Source organism: Silene latifolia, chromosome 3 (assembly GCF_048544455.1).
Source record: "Silene latifolia isolate original U9 population chromosome 3, ASM4854445v1, whole genome shotgun sequence".
NCBI classification, from domain to species: domain Eukaryota; kingdom Viridiplantae; phylum Streptophyta; class Magnoliopsida; order Caryophyllales; family Caryophyllaceae; genus Silene; species Silene latifolia.
The window spans coordinates 17853113-17874674 of record NC_133528.1 but is presented as its reverse complement, the minus strand read 5'-3'; the positions used below and the strand labels follow the sequence as shown (position 1 = coordinate 17874674).

Below are 21562 nucleotides of genomic sequence, written 5' to 3'. Positions count from 1 at the left end.
ATTACAAATATTTAAAATATCGGCTAAAACAGAAGAAAAGATGCCTCTCCCCGTCTTCTTCCTTTTGAGAGCTTCGATAACCTGCGAACAATCACTTTCCACCACCACCAACGTATGACTTGCTTTCACCGCCTCTTCAAGACCGTCGAGAATCGCCACAGCTTCCGCCACATGGGGTTCCCACACCTCGCTCCTACCATTCGCCAAGCTCCACAACACCTTTCCCGTGCTATCCCTGCACACCGCACCCACCCCAACCCCCACCCCTTCCTTCACTCCAGCGTCGACATTAACTTTAACCCAGCTCTCCTCCGGTGCTTGCCAATCCCTTCTCCCCGCATCCTTTTGGACACTCGTTAGAAAAATCGTCTATTACGTAATTTAGCCAAGGCAAAGCTAGTTAGGACTGTGCAGGGTGGACTAGCACATGTACATTGATGAAACCCAGATGGTCTTCATACAAACTCAACTCTTTCTTCCCTCCTTTGATCAAAACTTTCACCACTTTTTCACTCAATTTTACACATTACAACCCAACTTCATTCCATCACAACCATGTAAACTTGACCCGCCTTCTCTCCAAGTATGGGAGAGAAGGAAACATTCGTCTCGGTTCGTCTCTTCATGCTTCAATCATCAAAAGTTACCATCTTTATGACCCTACCACCCACATTGACCCCAAAACTTGCATCATTGTTTGGAATTCCCTGCTGGGTATGTATGCTAAATGTCGGTTGTTGCGGGACGCAGTCAAGGTGTTTGATGAAATGCCTGTTAGGGATACTGTGACTTGGAATTCTGTAGTTTCTGGGTTTTTGAGTAATAGGGAGTTTGCTGTAGGGTTTGGGTATTTTAGGAGAATGGTTGAGTTGGGTGTTTGTGAGCTTGATCAAGCTAGTTTTACGACTGTTTTATCGGCTTGTGATGGGAGGAGTTTCGTTAGAGTTAGTGAAATGGTTCATGGGTTGGTTATTTCGAGCGGGTATGAAAGTGAGATGACGGTTGGAAATGCTTTGATTACTTCGTATTTTAAATGCGGGTGTCCTGGCTTTGCAAAAAGGGTTTTCGATGAGATGGGTGTCAGGAATGTTGTTACTTGGACTGCTGTGATTTCAGGGCTTGTGCAGAATGGCTTGTATGAAAGTAGTTTGCAGGTTTTCAAGGAGATGTGCGGTGCCTTGGTGGATCCTAATTCAAGGACTTTCTCGAGCTTGTTGTCAGCTTGTTCGGGACTGCAGGCTCTACCAGAAGGGAGGCAAATCCATGGTCTAGTGTGGAAACTTGGATTACATTCTGAATTGTGTATTGAGAGTGCATTAATGGACATGTATTCGAAATGTCGAAGCATGGGAGATGCACTGGAGATATTTTACTCTGCAGACAAGCTTGATGGGGTTTCATTGACTATTGTTCTTGTGGGTTTTGCTCAAAATGGTCTTGAAGAAGAGGCCATTCAAGTTTTTCTCAAATTGATGAGGTCTGGGATTGACGTTGATCCGAACATGGTCTCTGCCGTCCTTGGTGTGTTTGGTTCCGACACTTCTTTAGCTTTTGGCCAACAGATTCATTCATTAGTCTTCAAAAAGAGATTTGGCACTAACCCTTTTGTAAGCAATGGACTTATTAACATGTACTCCAAATGTGGTAATCTGGAGGAGTCGACAAAAGTTTTTGAACGAATGCCTCAAAGAAACTCCGTCTCCTGGAATTCCATCATAGCAGCATTTGCTCGTCATGGTGATGGATTAAAAGCCATTCACTATTTCGAGAAAATGTTATCGGAAGGGGTAGAGCCTACAGACGTTACATTCATATCGCTGCTCCATGCTTGCAGCCATATGGGTGTCATCGATAAAGGCATGGAGTTCTTTGAATCAATGACCAAAGTTCATCACATCAATCCTCGGATGGAACATTATGCATGTGTTGTTGATATGTTAGGCAGAGCGGGACTTCTTGGTGAAGCTAAAAACTTTGTGGACAAGTTACCTGTGAAGCCTGGAATCTTAGTTTGGCAAGCATTGCTCGGTGCTTGTGCTATTCGTGGTGATTCCGAGCTTGGAAAATATGCTGCTGAACAGTTACTTCTGCTGGAACCTGATAACCCTACTCCTTATGTACAGTTGGCAAATATTTTTTCAGCTGAAGGAAAATGGAGCGATAGAGCAAGGACAATTAAGAGAATGAAGGAGGCGGGGTCACCAAAGGTAACTGGTATAAGTTGGATAGAAATTGAAAAGAAGGTTCATAGCTTTGTTGTGTATGATCAGATGCATCCTCAAGTCGAGGCCATTTATGGTGTACTTGGGGAGTTATTTCTTCAAATGGAAGACGAAGGATACAAACCAGACAAGAGGTTTATTCTGCACTACATTGGTCAGAATGAAGAGGAGAAGCAAGTTGAGGCGACTATATGATTATAGTAGGACTCTTCACTTTGGATGCTTGTCATGTGTCAGCATGTACTGGTGCTTCATTTCAAACCATAAACATGAATTTTTTCCACAGGCGACACGTTCATGCGTTCAACAATTGCATCCGAGTTGGAGTATCACAGATGTGCCAAGTTCTGTCTTTCTGCATTTATTTGCTGATTCTTGGAATGTAAAAGGCGCAACTCTTGTGTTACTGTACTGAGAGGAAATGCAAGTATTTTATTAACACTGTAAGTCTGTAATCTTCAATTTGTGACGTTTGATACATGTCTTGATAGTTGATACAAGATGTTTATTACATAGCTTTCATAAACCGATTGATAGAGGAGAACATGCCAGCTGCTCTAGCAAGTAAAGATGGCCCCTCTTCTGATTTCTCTTGCACATCTCCGAAAATATACTGCAATAGATACAACATTCATTGTTAAAACAAAAAAAAAAAAATACCTAAAACAACTTTTTTGAAGGTTACAATGAATACATTACGGCCACACAAATAGGATTATACATCCAGTTGTACCATAAGCATTGTACAACCAAGGTATAAGAATTTGAGCTTATATGTACTAATAAAGCTCATATTATTTAACATAAAGCTCGGATACTTTATCACAGATTTTTTATCACAAAGCTCAGATTCTACACCGTCCAACATATACAACTGGTTGTATAATCCATGAATCGGTAGCATGCTCAACAAGTAGATATAAATTCATTTACGAAGTAGTTAAGCTAAGCAACTCATATCCACAGGTAAAACTAAAGTCCAATCATAATTGTGGTGATCATAACAAGTGATCTTGTTAGCTTCCAAGGTCAACACAGACTTATGCAGGATTTTCCGAAATATCGTATTACTCCATGATGTTACAGCATTGTATTACTTTTAGCAAATATAGGAAGACTATATGCAAAAAATTACCTCTAGCTCTTCTGAATCAGGACGGCTGATTAACTCTTTAGCGAGAAGATATCTGCCTCGCCTCTCCTTGTCATCATAGAATACCTTCCATAATCTGTTGATTTGAAAGAGAACCGGAAAAATGTGAGTTTGACAAACTTGTACTAAGCGCTAGTCAACTGTTTACTTTCACATAATACTTCTCTATATTTATATCAAATGAGACAAGAAGAAAGTGAGACCGGGTTCAAAAACCTGTTAGAAGCAGAATTCATAGTTCAACTAATGTATGGTACTCTGCCTCAACAGAAAGTTGTGAGAAGGCTCCATATTGTGGCCTAAATGAAGTGTAAAAGTCAAAGTTTCATGTCGTATCAGAATGCCAGAGTGATGGACATGTGACACTCAACCAAAGTGAAGTGTCTAAGTAACACGGCAACGGATACCTAAAGGCATAAATAACGGAATAGGCTACGAAATCCAACACATACAATTCCTAAAACTTTCAAGTGTTGGGTTCGTCTGGAAATTGCGAAATCCCCCAACTTAGAGATGATGCCTTACAAAAACGCAACAAGGACATTCAGTACTTACCCAGGATAACACCTGAACACAGCACCAGAAGCCAAAGGTCTCATTGAATACACCACGGAAAATGTGCTGCGCAAAAAGTAAGATATACATTAGTAACTAGCAAATACGACCCTCACCTGCGACTGCGAGTGGAAAAAATACATAGGTTTTTCCTTCTCATTGTGTTGGTGCATTGTCAATAAAATAAACGTTGCTGCCAGCAACTACTTCTGTTACTTCTGTACATGACTTCAAAATTATTTTTGGGGTTCAGAGTATATCATACTCGTTCCGTCCAAGAATAAACTTCTTAGTCTTCATTTTGAGGTGTCCATGAATAAAGTTCTCACTTGGAAGTTTTCATTTTCTGTGAGATTGATGGTCACTGACTCACTGGTCAATGTGGTAGGTGATCCCACATCTTTCGACAACCATACGCTCCTTAACTTTTAAGCAAAACAAACTAGGAATTTCATGACGGAGACTGTCGAAGCATATTACAAGAATTGGAAGAATATATAGAGCTATAACTGTAACTCTGTAAGTTAACTTGGCATGGTTTTGTGACTGCAGTTATTGTTAGAACTTATAGTTGCCAACTTAGGTTAAAAAGGTAGAGAAGTAGGAGTTCTTGATTTCAATGGAAGGAAAGATAATTACCTCAAAAAGTAGCGTTTTAATTTTCGGACGTTGACACCAACTCCAACTTCTTCACTTATAAGACGCGGATTCCACATTATGAGCGGCCTTGGCTGACAAAATTACAAGGAGTATCATGACAGAAAAGCACCTACATATGGAACGCCTAATGTTTTTGCTACTAGTATAACTTATTATTGTGACATAAGTACGAAACTAAGGAAGCCAAGATAGATGCACACCGGATCGTCTGAAAGAAGAGAAGAAATTTTCTGCACATATTTCAACATCTGAAAATCAGGAACCACCATGACCACAATCTCATCTTCATCTTCGACAGGCTTCCTATCACTTAAGCTGCAAGTAAAAAAGAACAGCTACATGAACAACATTTTCTATAGACAAAAGAAGATCAATATCAGATACCATCTACAATTCAGAAATCAGGAGAGATTTCTATAAGACCATCTTTATCTTGGAAGCACAACAACAAAAACAACGACATTGCCTCAGTGAAACAAAGGCTCCCAAGTTCAACCTGTGGCGAGGTAACTGGGGATCCGATATATGCAGCCTCACCCTTGTGTTAAACCTCTTAAATGCACTGTGCACAAAGATACTGCTCTTGGATGACTGTTAAGGAAAATTGCATCCAGGAACCACATATGTACAAAGATCAATACCTAGAGAAGCCAAAAGCAGCATCTTTCCATTTATACTTCAAGAGTGCGGCAGCCCCTGTATCTGGAAAGATAGCTTTCACTCGCTGTTAATGCAAATTGGAATGTTCGGTTATGTAGAATACATCGAGGATTATGAAATAAAGACTTGGTTTGATAGGAGTTAGTCGGAGGACTGGTCAAAGCTTACAGCAAGATCACTCTAGTATGAAATCATGCTTTTATTAAACTACTAAATGTAAACTGTCAATTTTCTCAAGATCTCTTTCCTCAAGGCTGACATCCAATATCATTTTGAATGTTCAGATAAATCAGTAATTACTCTCAATAATCGACCAAATTTTTATCAAACCTGACATCCTGTTTCTTCGATAAGAGTATCTATGAAAACCCTAGATAGTTCCCATAGCTCAGCTTGTGCACCTTCGTCATCCAAAAACTGCAACTGAGGTATTAGAAGCTCAACCTGTTGATCAAGGATGAAGACGATTATAAAAAAAAAAAAAATATCCCTTATTTAAGTGGTGAACCAGAAACCCTGAGAGTGTGGACTAAGGTTAGACTTTAGCTTAGCCTGGAAAAATCACGAACGTCTCATGGGATTATTTAAACTTACCTGGTGTAGTTTATCTTTATTTGAAGTTAAGCACGTACAAATATGCAAGATGAGTTCAAATAGAAATGAACTCTGACAGGTAAAATCGTAATCTCATAGCACATTCTCAATTTCACTAGGCTAAGCTAATGACCAAATGTATGATCTCAATAATCATCTCATGCCATATTCTTAGTTTCACTAGGCTAAGCTAAGCACATTTGTCTTCCTTTACACCAAGAAACAAAGTACTCTTATCCAAGGTTGAGATGAAACAATGGACACATCTAATGGTCACCAATTTCCTGCTTAAACAACATAGCAACACATTTGAAATATTTTTGGTCTGTTTAGCTTTAGCTGTCAAACTCTTATGTTGTCCTCAAGGGAAGTATTTTTCTATACAATCATCATAATTTATGAAGGAATAATGTATTATAGTGTGACAAATGGAATAATATTTTAGCAATGTTCTGGTAGAGAATCACATACTATGGCTCTCATTCCTCCAGCATTAACAAAGGATGCACTGGCTTGACTCGATTGTCGAACTGCTCCCTCCAAATCAGAAGGCAAGCAACTGAGACAAAGAATAATTCCGTAAGGGGTTTGAATTTCGATCACTAAGCTTAAATTAATCACACGTAATATGTAATATGCCCATTATAAAACAATTCTATTTGAGATGATATGAGAATCATACATGATAGATATACTATATGATAAAGCACCCTTCTTTGACATGTTATGGTAATCAGTTCACTTCAGTTCAGTCACGTCTTTTCAGTTCAGTTCAGTCCAGGTGCGGACGTGCGGTCCTATAGGTTAACTTCCCTTAGAGAGTTTCAGTCCGAAAGAACGAGGCTTCTACATAATATGTTCAACTTCATCTATACTAAAACTTTGTCTTTCTAATGACAAATAGCATAATTGAAGTCCAACTTCCAATACTCAAAGCTTTATTTCCTACTCCCTCCGTCTTAATCATTTGTTTACCTTTAATTAAAATACCCTCACAACGGATAAAAAAGGATAAAAAAGGTAAACAAATAATTGTGAAGGAAGGAGTAGAAATCCAGATACCATTAGTACACTAACCCATTATTCAATCAAGAAAACGGGTGTTAAATCATAATCATAATAATCAACACAAGTCATAATCAACATTTATCTTCATCAAACAAAAGAACAAATTTAATGATCTGCAAGAAAAACAATAAACAACAACTAACTCATCATCTTCAATTTTCTGTTCTTGGGACAATTCTTCTTGAATTATTTCTTCCTGCAACTGTACAGAAGTATCATTTTCAGCATCAAATTTGTCAAATTTAGCATGGGTTTTAGTGAAAGAGAGAAATTGGTTTCTGGGTTGCTGAGTTCTGCAAGACCCATGAAGGGTAGAGGGTGAAAATGAAGAAGGGAAAGAATAAGAGGGATTTGAGTTGGTCGTTGAAGTACAGGTGTTGCTGCAACAACTGTGGTAGCTTAACAGACTTGGCTGTGAACATACAGCCATTGATTCTGGTAGATAAGGGAATTAGAACACCCACTGAATTAAAATAGAGTAGATACATACATGAACATCATCATTCCTCGATCCCAATGGTAATTTTTCTTTGTTACGTATGCCACTTATTTAGTCCGGACTCGATTTTGGTTTTTTTTACGGTTTAATTGAAACACAAATTCTCATTGAAGAGATGACATATCCGTTACTCTTGAGTGACGGATACCATTTTACCTCACAAAGTACCCACTTTTTCTCTCTCTGCAACACTATTCATGTAGTCCTCTTTCTTCACTAACCCATTATGTTACCATTTGTACTCACAAAATATCCGCCATAAATGGTGACCCGTCACAAGGGAGACCAATTGTAATTGAAATTATTGTTGTATTTTTAGGACTTGAATTTGAGATTTTTTGTTGAGCTAATATATTCGTTTACTAGCCGAAATAAGTTTTCATGAATAATTTCTGATAGTAAATACAGGTCACATGATGACATGATCACATCCTAATTTTGGGGTGTTTCATATTCAAGTCGGGTAAGGGTTTTTGCCATCTGGTCTTCAAACTTGTTTTGGGAATGATTAAAATAAATTGTGATTCTAACGATTAACTATTTAAAATTTATAAATAATGTTCAATAATTGAATTTGTACGAGTATTTATTTAGTGTCGCCCTAATTTTGATTTCAAATTAGTTATTTCAAGTCATTTTGGGTCAATTCAAATTATTTGTCATTACCGATTTGCTAGTTTTAGATCACATTTTGGGTCGGCAAAATTTGAGTTAAGTTCAGTCCAGATAGGATCAATTCATGTTTCGAGTCAATTTCAATTCTCAAGTCATACACACAAAATAAATAAAAATGTCGTTTTACTTCGAAATCAAGAGTATTTTTTAAAGTGTCCATGTAAAATTGGATAAAATGTACCAAAAGCAAACAACTACCACGCTAGTATTGGGAATGAATTGTTGCCGTAAAAATGGCAAAACTTCTTTCGTGTTTGCACGCAATGCAACCGCTACCACGTATACCACGATGATGACAGACTCGAAGTCTAGAGGATATGGACTCGGGCCATAAACACTCCACAAGATTGCTCTTGGAGAGGCTTGAACCTGAGTCTTCTGGGAATTTCACCTAAGTTTTAACCATTAGACTCCACCTCTGCGGGTTACACTCAATTTATTTATTGAACATAACGCTGGAAATGACATATTTTCTTCAGAAAACACGCCGCGCGTTTGTAGCGAGAGCGAATTATTTATCTCATTTAGTGTTCCATCTTGTGTCTCATTATCCCTACCACATTATTAGTTTAATAGAAATAACTACCACTTTTATTATATGACTATATGAACAATGATCTCTCGTAAGATTTCTGACACAAAAGTGAGATTAAGGATCTCAACTCGTTTTCTTGCTGGATGTTTTTTCGTCCTGGAGTTACACTAGACACGTCGTTGGCATTAGACTTGGCAAAATTGACCCGACCCGATAAGGCTGACCCGAGACTCGAAAATGACTAAAAATGTATGATCTGATAGACCCAGCTCGAGGTGACCCGACTTGAGTGACCCAAAATGACCCAATTGACCAAAATGACTGAATTAATGCAAAATCACGACCCAAAATGACCCGATCCGAAGTGAGGTCACCCAAAAGTGAATCAAGAACATATTGACCCGAAAATCACCTAATTCGAAGTGACTCGACCCGAATAACCTATTTGCCAAGTCTAGTTGCACCCAGATATTATATCTCCACTTTAAAAAATTTCAAACCACTTAATTCCCGCGTATACAATATTTCCACAAATATTTTTATTCTCAGCCTGAAATAATACTCCCGAGAAATTTTTTATTTTTTATTTTTATTTTGAGGAATTATTTCAGAAAAAAAGAAAAAGTTTGGAAGTAGATTTTGACAAAAATATTGATTTTCATGACTACAATAGCTAGCCGTTATCTAGTGTTTGGCAACCCCCAAATTCAAAAACTTGAAAACATCCTTCATTTTGGCTCCTCTTCTCCTGACCGTTTATCACCTAATCACCTTCATCTCTCCTCTAAATCTTCTTCACTCTCTAGTCTCTACGAACCCTAATTCTCTATTTCCCCCAAATTTTCTATCCACTGCTGTACTAACCCTAATTTCCGATCCAAATGGAAGGTAATTCCACTCATTCCTCTCTTTTTTCTCTACTTAATTCAATTATTTTGCACAATTTCTGCTTTAATTTTTGCACAAATTCAAATTGTAATCGTATTTCTTAATCATGATTTCGAGCAGATCAGAGTGTGGATATCGTTCTCGGAATCGGCGACGTCAAAGCTTCTTCTCAGTCCACGAATGTCGCTACTCCATCCCCAAATTGCGGTAAAAGAATTAAATTTCTCGGGCCTTCATTTTTTTGGTTTAATTTTAGTACTTTTTTGCAATTTTTGTTGTTGGATGAAAGATCATTGAAGTTAGAGTTGATGTATTATTTTTGTTGTAGAATTAGGGTTCAAGATTTAGCCATGTTCATTTCTTGAACTGTAATTAGGGTTTATGATTTACATTTTTCCTTTGTTTCTTGTAAAGTTATCACAAAATCTCAAATGCGACGGTTGTATTTGTACAACAGACTCATTTTAAATTGAATACCGATTCATGTAGCTCTACTTTGTTCCAGAACAATTTTTATTGGTTATAGAAAGTGAAAGCTAGATAAAAGGAAGACTTGTTATAGAGACTGTCGTGTATGATTACGGTCAAGTTCTGTGATTTGTATTAAATTTTCGAAAATTTTGTGTTTGTAGATTGTAATTATGTTCCTCGGTGACAAAATTAATGGTTGCGTTCATAACAATGTGTTAGTGTGCCTCAAAGGGAATTGAATCATATGTATGCAATCTTACTTAAGAAACTATTTTGAGAAAGACTCCTCATGCAGATGTGTTGAGAATTGCATTTCTTCACAATGTAAGCACGTATGACGAAATTGATGGATTATTTTTCTCTATTTCATCATATTCCAAAGTCAAGGAATAGTGATCGTTGGCTCAATTTAAAATGAAAATGTATATGTTTATTTGTTGTTGAATTTAAGATTTTTTTAGTGGGTTTACTAATATTGTTTGGAAAAAATATTTGCTACTGTAGAATTACACGACTCTACCTTTTGCTTATCGGAACAAGTTGTACTTTCAAAAGGGATTGAGCAAACTGTGAGTACAGCTGACGCAAGTCAATTTTCAAACGAATCCCAATCAATTTCAACTGATGAGGAGCCAAAGCTTCCAATTCTAAGGAAATTCAGTGACCTTAGTGATAAAATCCAGGTAGTTATCTTGCTGGAACTGGTTGATTTGGATTCTTTAATAGAAGTATAAGCAAGTAAATGAGCTTTTTTCGTATGGCAGATTTTGAGAAACGAGCATACTACTTTATCCAATGAGGTAAAAGATATGACGAGTAACCTGTTTCCTGGCTCTGAAGTTCTGAATACGCTTCAGGAACTTAGTAAGTGACCACAGCATGAAGTTCTGTTTCTGAATTTCTGATATAACTTTATTTAGCTTACATTTTAGTTTCAACTTGCGGTATTAGGTAAGAATCACGAGGTTCTGAAGAGAAGGTATATAGAAGAATATGGAGAAAGGAAGAGGCTGTACAACGAAGTGATCGAACTCAAGGGCAATATTAGAGTGTTTTGTAGATGCAGACCTTTAAACCAAAACGAAGTTACGAATGGGTCCACTTCTGTCATTGATATTCCTCCATTGCAAGATCATGAACTGAATGTAGTTTGTGCTGATTCTTCAAAGAAACAGTTTAAATTTGACCATGTTTTTGGGCCAGATACCAACCAAGGTAAATGTGTTTGTGCCGATTTGTCAGAACTTTGACTATTTATATATATGTGTGGATGCAGACTATAGTACTTCTTTGGTCCCTTTTCTGATTTTTGTTGAACTTACAGAGGACGTCTTTGCTCAAACATTGCCAATTGTCACCTCTGTGCTGGATGGCTACAACGTCTGCATATTTGCCTATGGACAGACAGGAACAGGGAAAACTTTTACTATGGAAGGGACGTCACAGAATAGGGGAGTTAACTACAGGACACTGAAGGAATTGTTCAGAATTGCTGATCAGAGAAGTTGTACAATGAGATATGAGTTATATGTCAGCATGCTGGAGGTGTACAATGAGAGAATAAGAGACCTCTTGGTGGAGAATGCTAGTGAGCCACCAAAGAAGTAAGTGACTCAGTTTGCGTAACTACGACAAATTAGCCTGGTAACAATAGATTACAGATCTTTATTCCAAACACGTGGAGGGTAATTAATAGGATACTAACACACTAATATCACTTTGCTGAAAATTGGTAGTCCTTGGCTCTGCATGTATTCGATACTTAGTCTCCTTGCCTAAACTTTTCCCTGCAGGCTGCAGAATCTCTATCTTTAACGCATACTTCCTCCGTCCCAATCATTTGTTTACCTTTGATTAAAATACCCCTTTACAATAAATATAAAAGGTAAACAAATGATCGAGATGGTAAGAGTATTATCTTTGTCAAATGATTCTAAGCTCTAGATTGTTGTGTTGTTCTTGTGTCTTTTCACTTGCCTACCATTACTTGGATATTTTATGTTTCTGATCCTTTGTTTCTAGTATGTTTTGTACCCAAAAAAAAAGACGCTTTTTGTTTTTCCTTCAGATTATTTTCTTTGCTACCGTGCAAATTATGTAGGCTTGAAATTTGGTTGATTAGTTGGGACTTGATAGCTGTTTGTCATGTTCATTATTCAGGATCTGTGATTTCGAATTTTGTGTCATTTTCTTCTTTAACTCTGATTTTAGGTCATTTTTAGTTTGAAATTTTACTAAGGCCAGCTGTCACTCTCATCTGTGTACATAAAACGAATAAAAAGGAAACACCAGCTATCACTCTCATCTGTGTACTAGTCTTCAAACCTGGAACATTTAGAACTTTAATTTGTCTACTGCTTGCCTTGTTTTAATTCAGATTGGAGATAAAGCAATCCCCAGAAGGCACACAAGAAGTTCCTGGACTAATTGAAGCTCGTGTTTATGGTACAGAGGAAGTATGGGAATTATTAAAGACGGGAAGCAGAGTTAGATCTGTCGGATCAACCAATGCTAATGAACTCAGCAGTCGCTCTCATTGGTAATTTCTAGCTACAACAGGGCTCAAGTTACTTTTTAAAGGTCAAAATGTTGAACTTGAAATATTCTCATACTCGGGTCAGAATATTGATTAGTTTCAATTTGCTTGTGCAGCTTATTGAGGGTAGTTGTAAAAGGGGAGAATCTAGTAAATGGGCAAAGGACAAAGAGCAACCTCTGGTTAGTTGACTTGGCTGGAAGTGAGCGAGTGGGAAGAATTGAGGTTGAAGGTGAAAGGCTTAAAGAATCACAGTACATAAATAAATCTCTTTCGGCTCTAGGCGATGTCATCTCTGCCTTAGCATCAAAGACATCCCACATACCATACAGGTATGAACAATTTCTGACCTAATTTGTCGTACACTCAGTTTGTAGGATTTTAGACTTTACACCTAATTTGTTGCTTATTGCAGGAACTCAAAGCTAACTCACATACTGCAGAGTTCCTTAGGTATGATATTTTCTAAACTACGTTGACATAATGAATTCACTAAGTACTGTTGTTGCATTCTACCTTGATTCATTGTTACTATATCATTTGCGAAACAGGTGGCGATTGCAAGACCTTGATGTTTGTCCAAATCAGCCCAGCCGATACAGACTTGGGGGAGACTCTGTGCTCCTTGAACTTTGCTAGTCGTGTCAAGGGAATTGATCACGGTCCAGCACGCAAACAGGCAGATGTCTCCGAGCTCCTTAAGTATAAGCATCTGGTGTGTTTCTTGAGAATGATTCTGTTTGATAGTTTTGCTTACTATTCCTTTTCTGCAGTTTTCACACTTGAATTTTGTTGAACAGGCAGAAAAATTAAAGCATGATGAAAAGGAAACAAAGAAATTGCAGGACACTGTTCAGTCCTTGCAACTAAGACTTGCTGCCAGAGAGCATATGTGTAGAAGTGCTCAGGAAAAGGTACCGTAAAAAAAAGCAGTCGTGAGTGCACAAATTTATCATATGAGGTGTCCTCCTGATAAGAGCAGCCCCTAATTTTAATAGTGTGTATAATAATTACACTTTTTAGCAGGTTAATGGTTTATGGACAGAATTTTTAGCCAGATAGGGGGTTCTCACATTATATTAGCATGATACCTTTTTTCAGGACATTAACTGAGACGTGAACTGCAACACGCCTTGCCTCACCTCATGATTTTGACCTGCATCACAAGTTTCACCTAAGTTTAATCGTGTTTCAACAGGTACGAGAGCTTGAAAATCAATTGGCCGAGGAAAGGAAGCTTAGACTGAAACAGGAAAGCAGATCAGTGGCATCAGCCTCTGCCAAACCACCAACACAGTCTCAAAGGACCACACCAGCTGCTTCTACCAAACCTCCATTGGGCCGTCCTTCAAATTTAAGGATGCCACTACGAAGAATATCCAATTTTGTACCACCACAGACACCTCTCAAGGCTAACAAAGCTTTAAACTTACCCTCTTTTCAGCCAGGTTCATCTGATGGTAAAGAAAACAATCCTTGTCCTGCAAACACAAGAGGAGGAGCTCTCAGAGGACCACGACGTGGTTCAATTGCTGTGAGACCATCCACACAGATGGTAGGACCAACTTTGCCAAGGAGAAGGGTTTCCATTGCAACGCTCCGCCCTGAACCAAGCTCACACATGGGTTCGCCTTTGGATACACAATCCAAACGTGAAATTGCAATACCAAGGCCATCTTTCATGGGTGGGATTTCGAAGGTCAGGCGTTTTTCAAAGGTATTTTCTCCAATGCCCGAGTCAACACCAAGTAGCAGTAGGAAGTTCATGGCAAGCCCTCCTTCCCAACAGGTAGGCTCATGGAAGCCCAAGCACCCAACTGTTGTTGCCTTGCAGAAAAAGCCAGTGGTTTGGAGCCCGTTGCAGTTGCGAGGCCGTAAAAATTTCAGGAAATCAGTTGTGTAGCGAAGTCTGAATAGATACATGAAGTTTATTAGGTAGAGAATATTACAAGCCTCTATGCTCTCTATCAATGTCTCTACTTTTCTAAGGTTTGTGATCAACTGATCATCGTATATGTTATTGATAACAGACCTCAAGCGTTATTGATAACAATCCATGATATTTTTTTTTTAATTTACACCGGCATGATATATATCAATTGAAACAATATAGGAATTTTTTATCCTCGAATTAGTATTAGTACTAAATTAGACAAACCGAAAATGAAATTATTTAGCGTTATGGTGTCCAATTAACTGCTCAGTTAGGTGGAAAAAAAAGACTGCCAGAGTGCCAGGAAATGAGTTGGTTGGAAGCTTTATTATTTTGGTTAAATTACGACTCTGAAAGTCCATTTGAAGTCCTTCAAAACCAGACTTGTAATGTTAATTACTTGAAATGGAAATCCGACTATGTCCAGAAGCCGATTGAGAAACTACAATGAAGATAAAAGCTTTACATTGATGGAACTGATCAACTGCTACAGAATGTATGAAATATGAATGAACATTACAACTTACAGACTACATCACGGTTTCGTGAAATAATCAGTGCGTCTATATAACAGATTTAAAGTGTTAAAATTAGAATAGATGGAAGATAATAATTAACAAAACAAAACTAGTGCTTGAATACACATCTCGTCTTCAGCTTTCCTTTACTGTCCCTCCAAGGCAATTTCGAGGCGCCATCAATGCTGAAACAACAATTTGTCTTTCTTCACCTTCACCATCCCCTTCGCAACTTTCTTCAACTTTCTGTTTTGATGTACATTCAGAGTGAAAACCGTCACATGCTTCTGCAACTACCTCTGCACTAACAGTATGATGATGATGATTTTCCTGAAATTGTTTATCTGTTACTGCAACATAGCTATCATCATCATAAAACCCAACTGATTCTTCACTGTTTGCCTTAGAATTACTTTGTACTTCTTCAAAATCAGAGGCATCATCATAAGCATCATGACCATAAAACCTGGCAGATGATTCGCTGTTAGCTTCTTCAAATCTACGCCTCTTACGAATTTGACCAACAAAGAACTCAGAAGGACTGAACTCATTGGTATACTCCTCATCAGAATTAGACTCAGTACTGTAAACTCGTTCGAATCTACGCCTCTTACGAATTTGACCAACAAAAAACCCAGAAGGACTAAACTCATTCGTATAATCAGACGACCTACCATCCTCAAATTCCGAAACACTAGAGCAACAACCGTAGTTATGTTCCTTTTCGATATTGAAATTTCTTAAGCAACTATCATCATCAAAATCATGTCCCAAAATATCAAAGTTATCAGAGACCAATTCTTATACCATGCACCCAAGAGTATGGTGCATGGTACTCCCATCAGTTTTTTTAAGTTGTAATGTAATTAGTGGGTAGTTATTAAAATGTGCATATATATTTAAAATGACTTTATTTTTAATCTAACTACCAATTTTAAAAAATAAAAAATCACTAATGTTCATGATATTTTTACTCAATAAAAAAAGATCATATTTGCTATATTTTGAAACGTGTTTATAATATTTAAATATATATTCACAAAATTTAAGTGACATATTCACATGTAAAATTGTGTGAATATGTATATTTTGTTAAATGAATATCTATGAGTAACTCAATAAAATGTTTGTTGTTCTTATGAACAAATAATTTGTGAACATGTCTGTTATATTGTTTGAATATCTATATTAGTTATTGTGAGTATGTGAGTTTTACTTTGTGAATATAATTTTTAATCTATGTGAATATGCTAGTTATGTAATATGAATATCTAATGAGTATATTAATTACGTGATGTGAATATCTCATTGTTATGAATATGTCAATTATGTGATGTGAATATGTGAGTAAAATCAAAATAAACGCCAAAATAAATCAAAAGTGATCTCTATTTATAGAGGAACGAAAATTATAAATTGTGGTACAAATTTTTATATTTTTCAAATGTATCAAATTTAAATTTTAAAGGTTTTAAGTTTTGATTTTATGGTTTTCCAATAACTAAATGGTGAGAGTATCCTACTCCCTACTCATGGGAGTAGGATATAATTTACCATGATTAAGAATTGTAACAAATTCACAAAGTTAATTACAATGCTTCGTATAATTTGTGTCGAGTTTTGTGGGAATGATTTTGTTTATGTGAGATTGTTGGTTTGTGTCAAGTGTTTAAATACAACAAAGAGGCGGTTTGCTAATTTGCCTTGGTATAGCAACGGTAATTTATTAGTAAGCCTGTTTTTTTACCTAAACTTTCCAAAAGTTGATAGATTTAGGAAACAAAATTAGAGTTAATCCAGTCAATATACAGCTAATTACTTGGTTGTTACCATATTACCGTTATTGAAATTTCAAGTATGGGAGTTTGGGATATTGGTTCCCACTTAAAATATGTTAAATTTAGCTGGATTAATTTTCAGTTTTTAAAAGACTTTTTTCTGGAATTTAAAAATAAAAATGGTAGTTTTAGCCTTTAGGGTTGTCTTATTTTTTTTGGCTTTGAACCGAGTTGAGTCATTGGAAAGTGTTATTGACTTTGTAAAAATATTGAATTTATTTTGTTTGGTACATAAAAATATCAAAACTTTGGTATGGGTAAAAAGAAATCATGTGTCAATTATATTAAACTAACATTCTTATTTATAATAAATAACTTTTTTTATTAAAAAAATATAATTTAAGTGTCAATTTCATGCAGGAAAAAATTTTTTAATTTTATTTCTTCCAACTCTTAGCTTATTACTACACTTTATTAAAATTAGTTTCTACAATCAATTTAATTGTTAAATTATCTATAAAAAGCGATTTAAAAAACAGCGCTTTCGCGCGGGATCTGCACTAGTAAACAACTATTCAATCAATGTGGATTAACATGTAAGTTCATGAATGAAGAGGGAAATGATAATTAGTATCAGCACCCCACTTCTGGAAAGTCGTTATTAATTCACTCCTCGACTAATTTGAAAATGTCGCAAGTCACTCTGGACCATTATGGATCGGATTAATCCTAAGCAGATTGCTTATGTCATTTATTTCCAAATCATGTCAATTGATGATCAAGTAAAACTCGAGTCAAGTTTGAATTGAACATGTTTAGATTTGGGCAATATTTACGTATTATGCATTGTAACTTATGAGTGTAGGACATGTTTAATCAAATCAGTTAAATATACAATAATCATCATATATATTTCTCTAATGCAGCTATCAATCCCGCTGACATGGCATTTCAGATTTTAATTAGAGTTTGATGTGGCAGTATATTAGAATTCCCCTACTACTAAGAGAATAAAAATTCTCTTAGTTTTCCCGCCTAAATAAAATATCCTCTTAATTGAGCCTTTTTTAGATACTCTAATTACCTTGACAAATGGGCTATAAATTGACAATCTTAAATAATATTTCCTTCTCTATTTTAAAACTACCTCAAATAATATTTTCTTTCTATTCATTTTATTATACTATCAAATTTTCTCTCTTTTTTTTATTCATTGAAAATAACCGTGTCTTTTACAATTTCTCCACAAACAGAGAAGATGAAATACGTTCAATTGGAGTATTAATTGCGGAGTTGAAAAGATTTAACTTTATCACATAATAACGATTATAACCCTAATTAAATATATTGCGTTTCTAAAGTTCTATTTGCTCGATTGAAAAATTCAATACCTTTTGTTTTAAGAAAGTTGTGTGTTTCAAGACCGTTATTGTTCATGATTAAAGATTCGAACTTTCGACCACCTTAAATATTTGTTTGCCCTCTTTAAAATAATAATTTGTTCGTACTCTTTTGTTGCGTTGCAAAAATAAATGTGTGAAGAAATAGAATTTTCTAAACTTTTATTGTTCCTATTACTCCCGAGCTATCATTATTTGAATTCTCCGCATTATAACTGCAGTAATTCCTTTAGCAATGTCTTAACGTTAAAATACAACTATGTAACTTTTATATTTTTTTTTTCTATAGATATGCCAAAACTTAAAATGCCGTGCATTTGCACGGGACCTACCCTAGTAAGTAGAGTAATTGAAAAGAAAAAGAAAAAGTAAGAAACAAAATAATCTAATTGAGGAAAAAACGGAAGAAAGATATAGAATATTTCATTTTCATATTGTATACTACTTCTACAATTAATAATTGCAAAGTTAGTAATGGCAGAACTACTCTATTTTGGGATCATTCTTGGGTCGACGTGGGGAGCCTAATTGATAAGGCTATAGCAAATGTACCAGACGGTATTTTGGGGGCTACAGTCAGTGAAATGTGAGACGAAACATCCGGCTGGAAATGAGATTTATTTTCCAATTATTTACCGAGAGAAGAGCTATTAAAAATTGAAGCTTTTTCCCTAGCTCCTGAACCATATATAGAAGATGCTTTTTTATTGGAGCGGGACTTCCAACGGTAAATATTCTATCAAATCAGCACTTGTTTTTATTAGAGGTAACGATCCTCCTACTGAACCAGATACCGTAGAATGGCATCTTAATTGGAAAATTCCGGTCCAACAGTGTATACGTATGTTTATTTAGCTCGCATCCCATAGTCGTATTATGTGTAATTTTAACAGGGTCCGTCGCGGCTTATCTGATGATCCTATTTGTCCGAGATGCTTAGCTGAGGATGAGACTACAGACCAACTCATTCAGTCTTGCCCTTTTTCCACTGAACTTTGGATGCAAGTTGGATTTCCTATATCACCTGATTCCTTCTTCTCAACTCCGTTCCCCAGATGGATGTCGGAAAATATTCGTAATACCTCCCCTCTCGCCTCTTGTGACTCGCCCATGAAATTTGTTATTACCTGCTGGTGGATTTGAAAATGGAGAAATAATACTATTTTTGGCCGGGGTGATGAAAATCCTATTGATCCGGTACGATTTCTCCAGCATTAGTTCACTACATCCAAGAATGCTTTCGACCCATTCTCTTTATTCAATTCGTCTCCAGGCTCTACATATGAGGAAATCTTCGTACGATGACACCCACCTCCTTATGGATGGTTTCTTCTTAATACGGATGGAGCTTCTAGAGGCAATCCCGGCCCAGCAGGGTGCGGAGGTATAATTCAGGATGATTATGGTGATTTTGTTTCTTTCTATTTTTTCTCTTGTAGCGTGTGTAACGCGATGAAAGCTGAAATGCGTGCACTTCTGGCTGGTCTTGAGCATGTCCGCTCGCTTCACATTACTAATTTTCTCGTCCTTATGGATAATAAACCATGTGTTGATTTCTTCTGAGGCGATAGAATTCTTAGTAACAGCTTACGATCCTTGGTCCAGCGATGCAAAGAGATGATCAATTTAGCTGGTTGGACACTAAGGATAGACCATTCTCAGAGGCAGCTAACCGAGCAACTAATCTCCGTCCTATTCTCCGCGAAGATGTTTTAGGTGTTTCGATTTCTCGTATTGTTAGTAGTTAGTTGTACCAAAAAAAAAATAATTAACAATTGCAACCGAATGAATAAGATAAGATCGTGTTTTTCTAGGAAAATTGTACTTTTTGAAATTTGATTTGATTATGAATCATTGAGAATTTTTCCAGCATTTACGGTGTTACATGCTAAAATGATGGAAATTATGGTTAAGTTTGTTACATTTTTTTTTGAGTTAAAGTTTGTTACATTAGTTAACTCATCCTAAAAGTACGTTAAGCTATAAAAAATATACAACACCAATTCTAGGAATTAGTTTGGCAATTATTTTTTCCATTTTCCATATCCTTAAAATGAATTCATGCTCAAAGAGTTTTTGGATATGTTATTGCTCTTTGAGTTCGGTAATCAGATAAGAGTTTGGTTTTGTTTTTGGATTTACATAAATGTGTAATACCCGCCGTATTAGGGACTCGTTGACCGACTCTTTGACTGTAACGCCCCCGAAAAGCAGACAGGCAGCTCAAAATAGCTCTTTTTATTAACAATAGGCAGCAGCGGAATTACAAGGGCGTCACCGCCGTATTTCCTATCCGGAAAATACAAGGCTTAAACAAAAGTAAAGATAAATACACTTGTTAAAGCTAAAAACTAATAACTCGATTACATTATTCATCCTATTAGGTCATCTGAAATTCCTCACTCTTGACCTTCCCCGACACTAATGTACCTGAAAAAGAATGAAAGTAACGGAATCAGCCAACCACAGGCTGAGTATGACTTCGGTCACCTCCACCGGCCCTACTTACCTCCATTTTAATATTCCAATTCTTTCTGGTCTCACAAGTATATAAAAGTAGGTCATATGAACACAGTCGAATAATAATTAAATAGACATGCATAACCTGTCATTTTATCATAATGTGCAAAATATAGATTACCGGTCTACTATTACTGAAATGAGACACATTACGGAGTAAAAACTCCCCGGGCTAAGCCCTCCTCCATGTACACAGGATCCCGAGTCTAAGACCCGTGTAAACCCCCTGGCATTTTTACCAGTAATAATCAGAACCGTAGTTCACATGAGGCAGTGCCCCCTTCCATGTACATAGGTCAAATTTGTAATGTTGTCCCCCTCCCGTAATCGTATCCCGAATGCTACAATTGGCCAATAGTACATTATAACATGACAACCATATGTTCAGATAAAGACAGTTAATATATCATGTGAGTACTATAATGATAATATAACATGATACGGTCTATAACAGTATAGAATAATCATTATATTATTACTTATTTCTACGACGAAGAGTCCCGAAATCATACCTTATTTACCGAGTTGGACCTAGTAAAGAAATAGTAATAATTTCCTCATTTGGTACGTCAGTACGTGTTTTACAAAATGAATGGGGAAGGGGCCTATTTATAGCCAAACGTATGTCGGTGTAGCAAATTCACAAACAGTGAACAAATTCTATATTGCTTCCTCTACCTTAAGGAGCAAGAAATGTAAAACTTATCTTACTCTACTAAGATGTGTATTACATGGATAACATGACATAACCATCCTTATCTAAATGTATATTAATTATTATTATTATTATTATTATTATTATTATTATTATTATTATTATTATTATTATTATTATTATTATTATTCGGGTTATTACATTGACCTTCGGGGACCCTAGTGAGAGAGGGAAAAAGGGAG

The 21562-nt window shown here is 36.4% G+C and overlaps 3 protein-coding genes and 1 long non-coding RNA gene across 4 annotated transcripts; 2 read left to right on the top strand and 2 right to left on the bottom strand.

Annotated features, from left to right (window-relative positions):
- Positions 1-437: 437 nt before the first annotated feature.
- On the top strand, positions 438-2813 carry LOC141647325 (pentatricopeptide repeat-containing protein At3g05340). The gene has a single exon (XM_074455462.1). The coding sequence runs from the start codon at positions 438-440 to the stop codon at positions 2415-2417; it is 1980 nt and encodes a 659-aa protein (XP_074311563.1). The 3' UTR covers positions 2418-2813.
- Positions 2635-7504, bottom strand: LOC141647326 (uncharacterized). Its single transcript, XM_074455463.1, has 9 exons — positions 7056-7504; positions 6316-6403; positions 5581-5694; positions 5232-5314; positions 4791-4905; positions 4570-4661; positions 3931-3996; positions 3358-3451; positions 2635-2835 (listed from the first exon to the last, which is right to left on the bottom strand). The coding sequence occupies exons 1-9, from the start codon at positions 7340-7342 to the stop codon at positions 2731-2733; spliced, it is 1044 nt and encodes a 347-aa protein (XP_074311564.1). The 5' UTR covers positions 7343-7504; the 3' UTR covers positions 2635-2730.
- A 1792-nt stretch (positions 7505-9296) lies between these two features.
- Positions 9297-14644, top strand: LOC141647324 (kinesin-like protein KIN-14S). The gene is made up of 12 exons (XM_074455461.1): positions 9297-9509; positions 9630-9716; positions 10485-10663; positions 10745-10844; positions 10932-11195; positions 11305-11584; positions 12358-12519; positions 12633-12848; positions 12932-12969; positions 13068-13231; positions 13317-13430; positions 13715-14644. Exons 1-12 carry the CDS (start codon positions 9503-9505, stop codon positions 14417-14419), a joined length of 2316 nt encoding a protein of 771 aa, XP_074311562.1. The 5' UTR covers positions 9297-9502; the 3' UTR covers positions 14420-14644.
- A 5719-nt stretch (positions 14645-20363) lies between these two features.
- Positions 20364-21248, bottom strand: LOC141645972 (uncharacterized). Its single transcript, XR_012545243.1, has 2 exons — positions 21178-21248; positions 20364-20575 (listed from the first exon to the last, which is right to left on the bottom strand). It is a non-coding gene; the product is annotated as an uncharacterized LOC141645972 (long non-coding RNA).
- Positions 21249-21562: the final 314 nt, after the last annotated feature.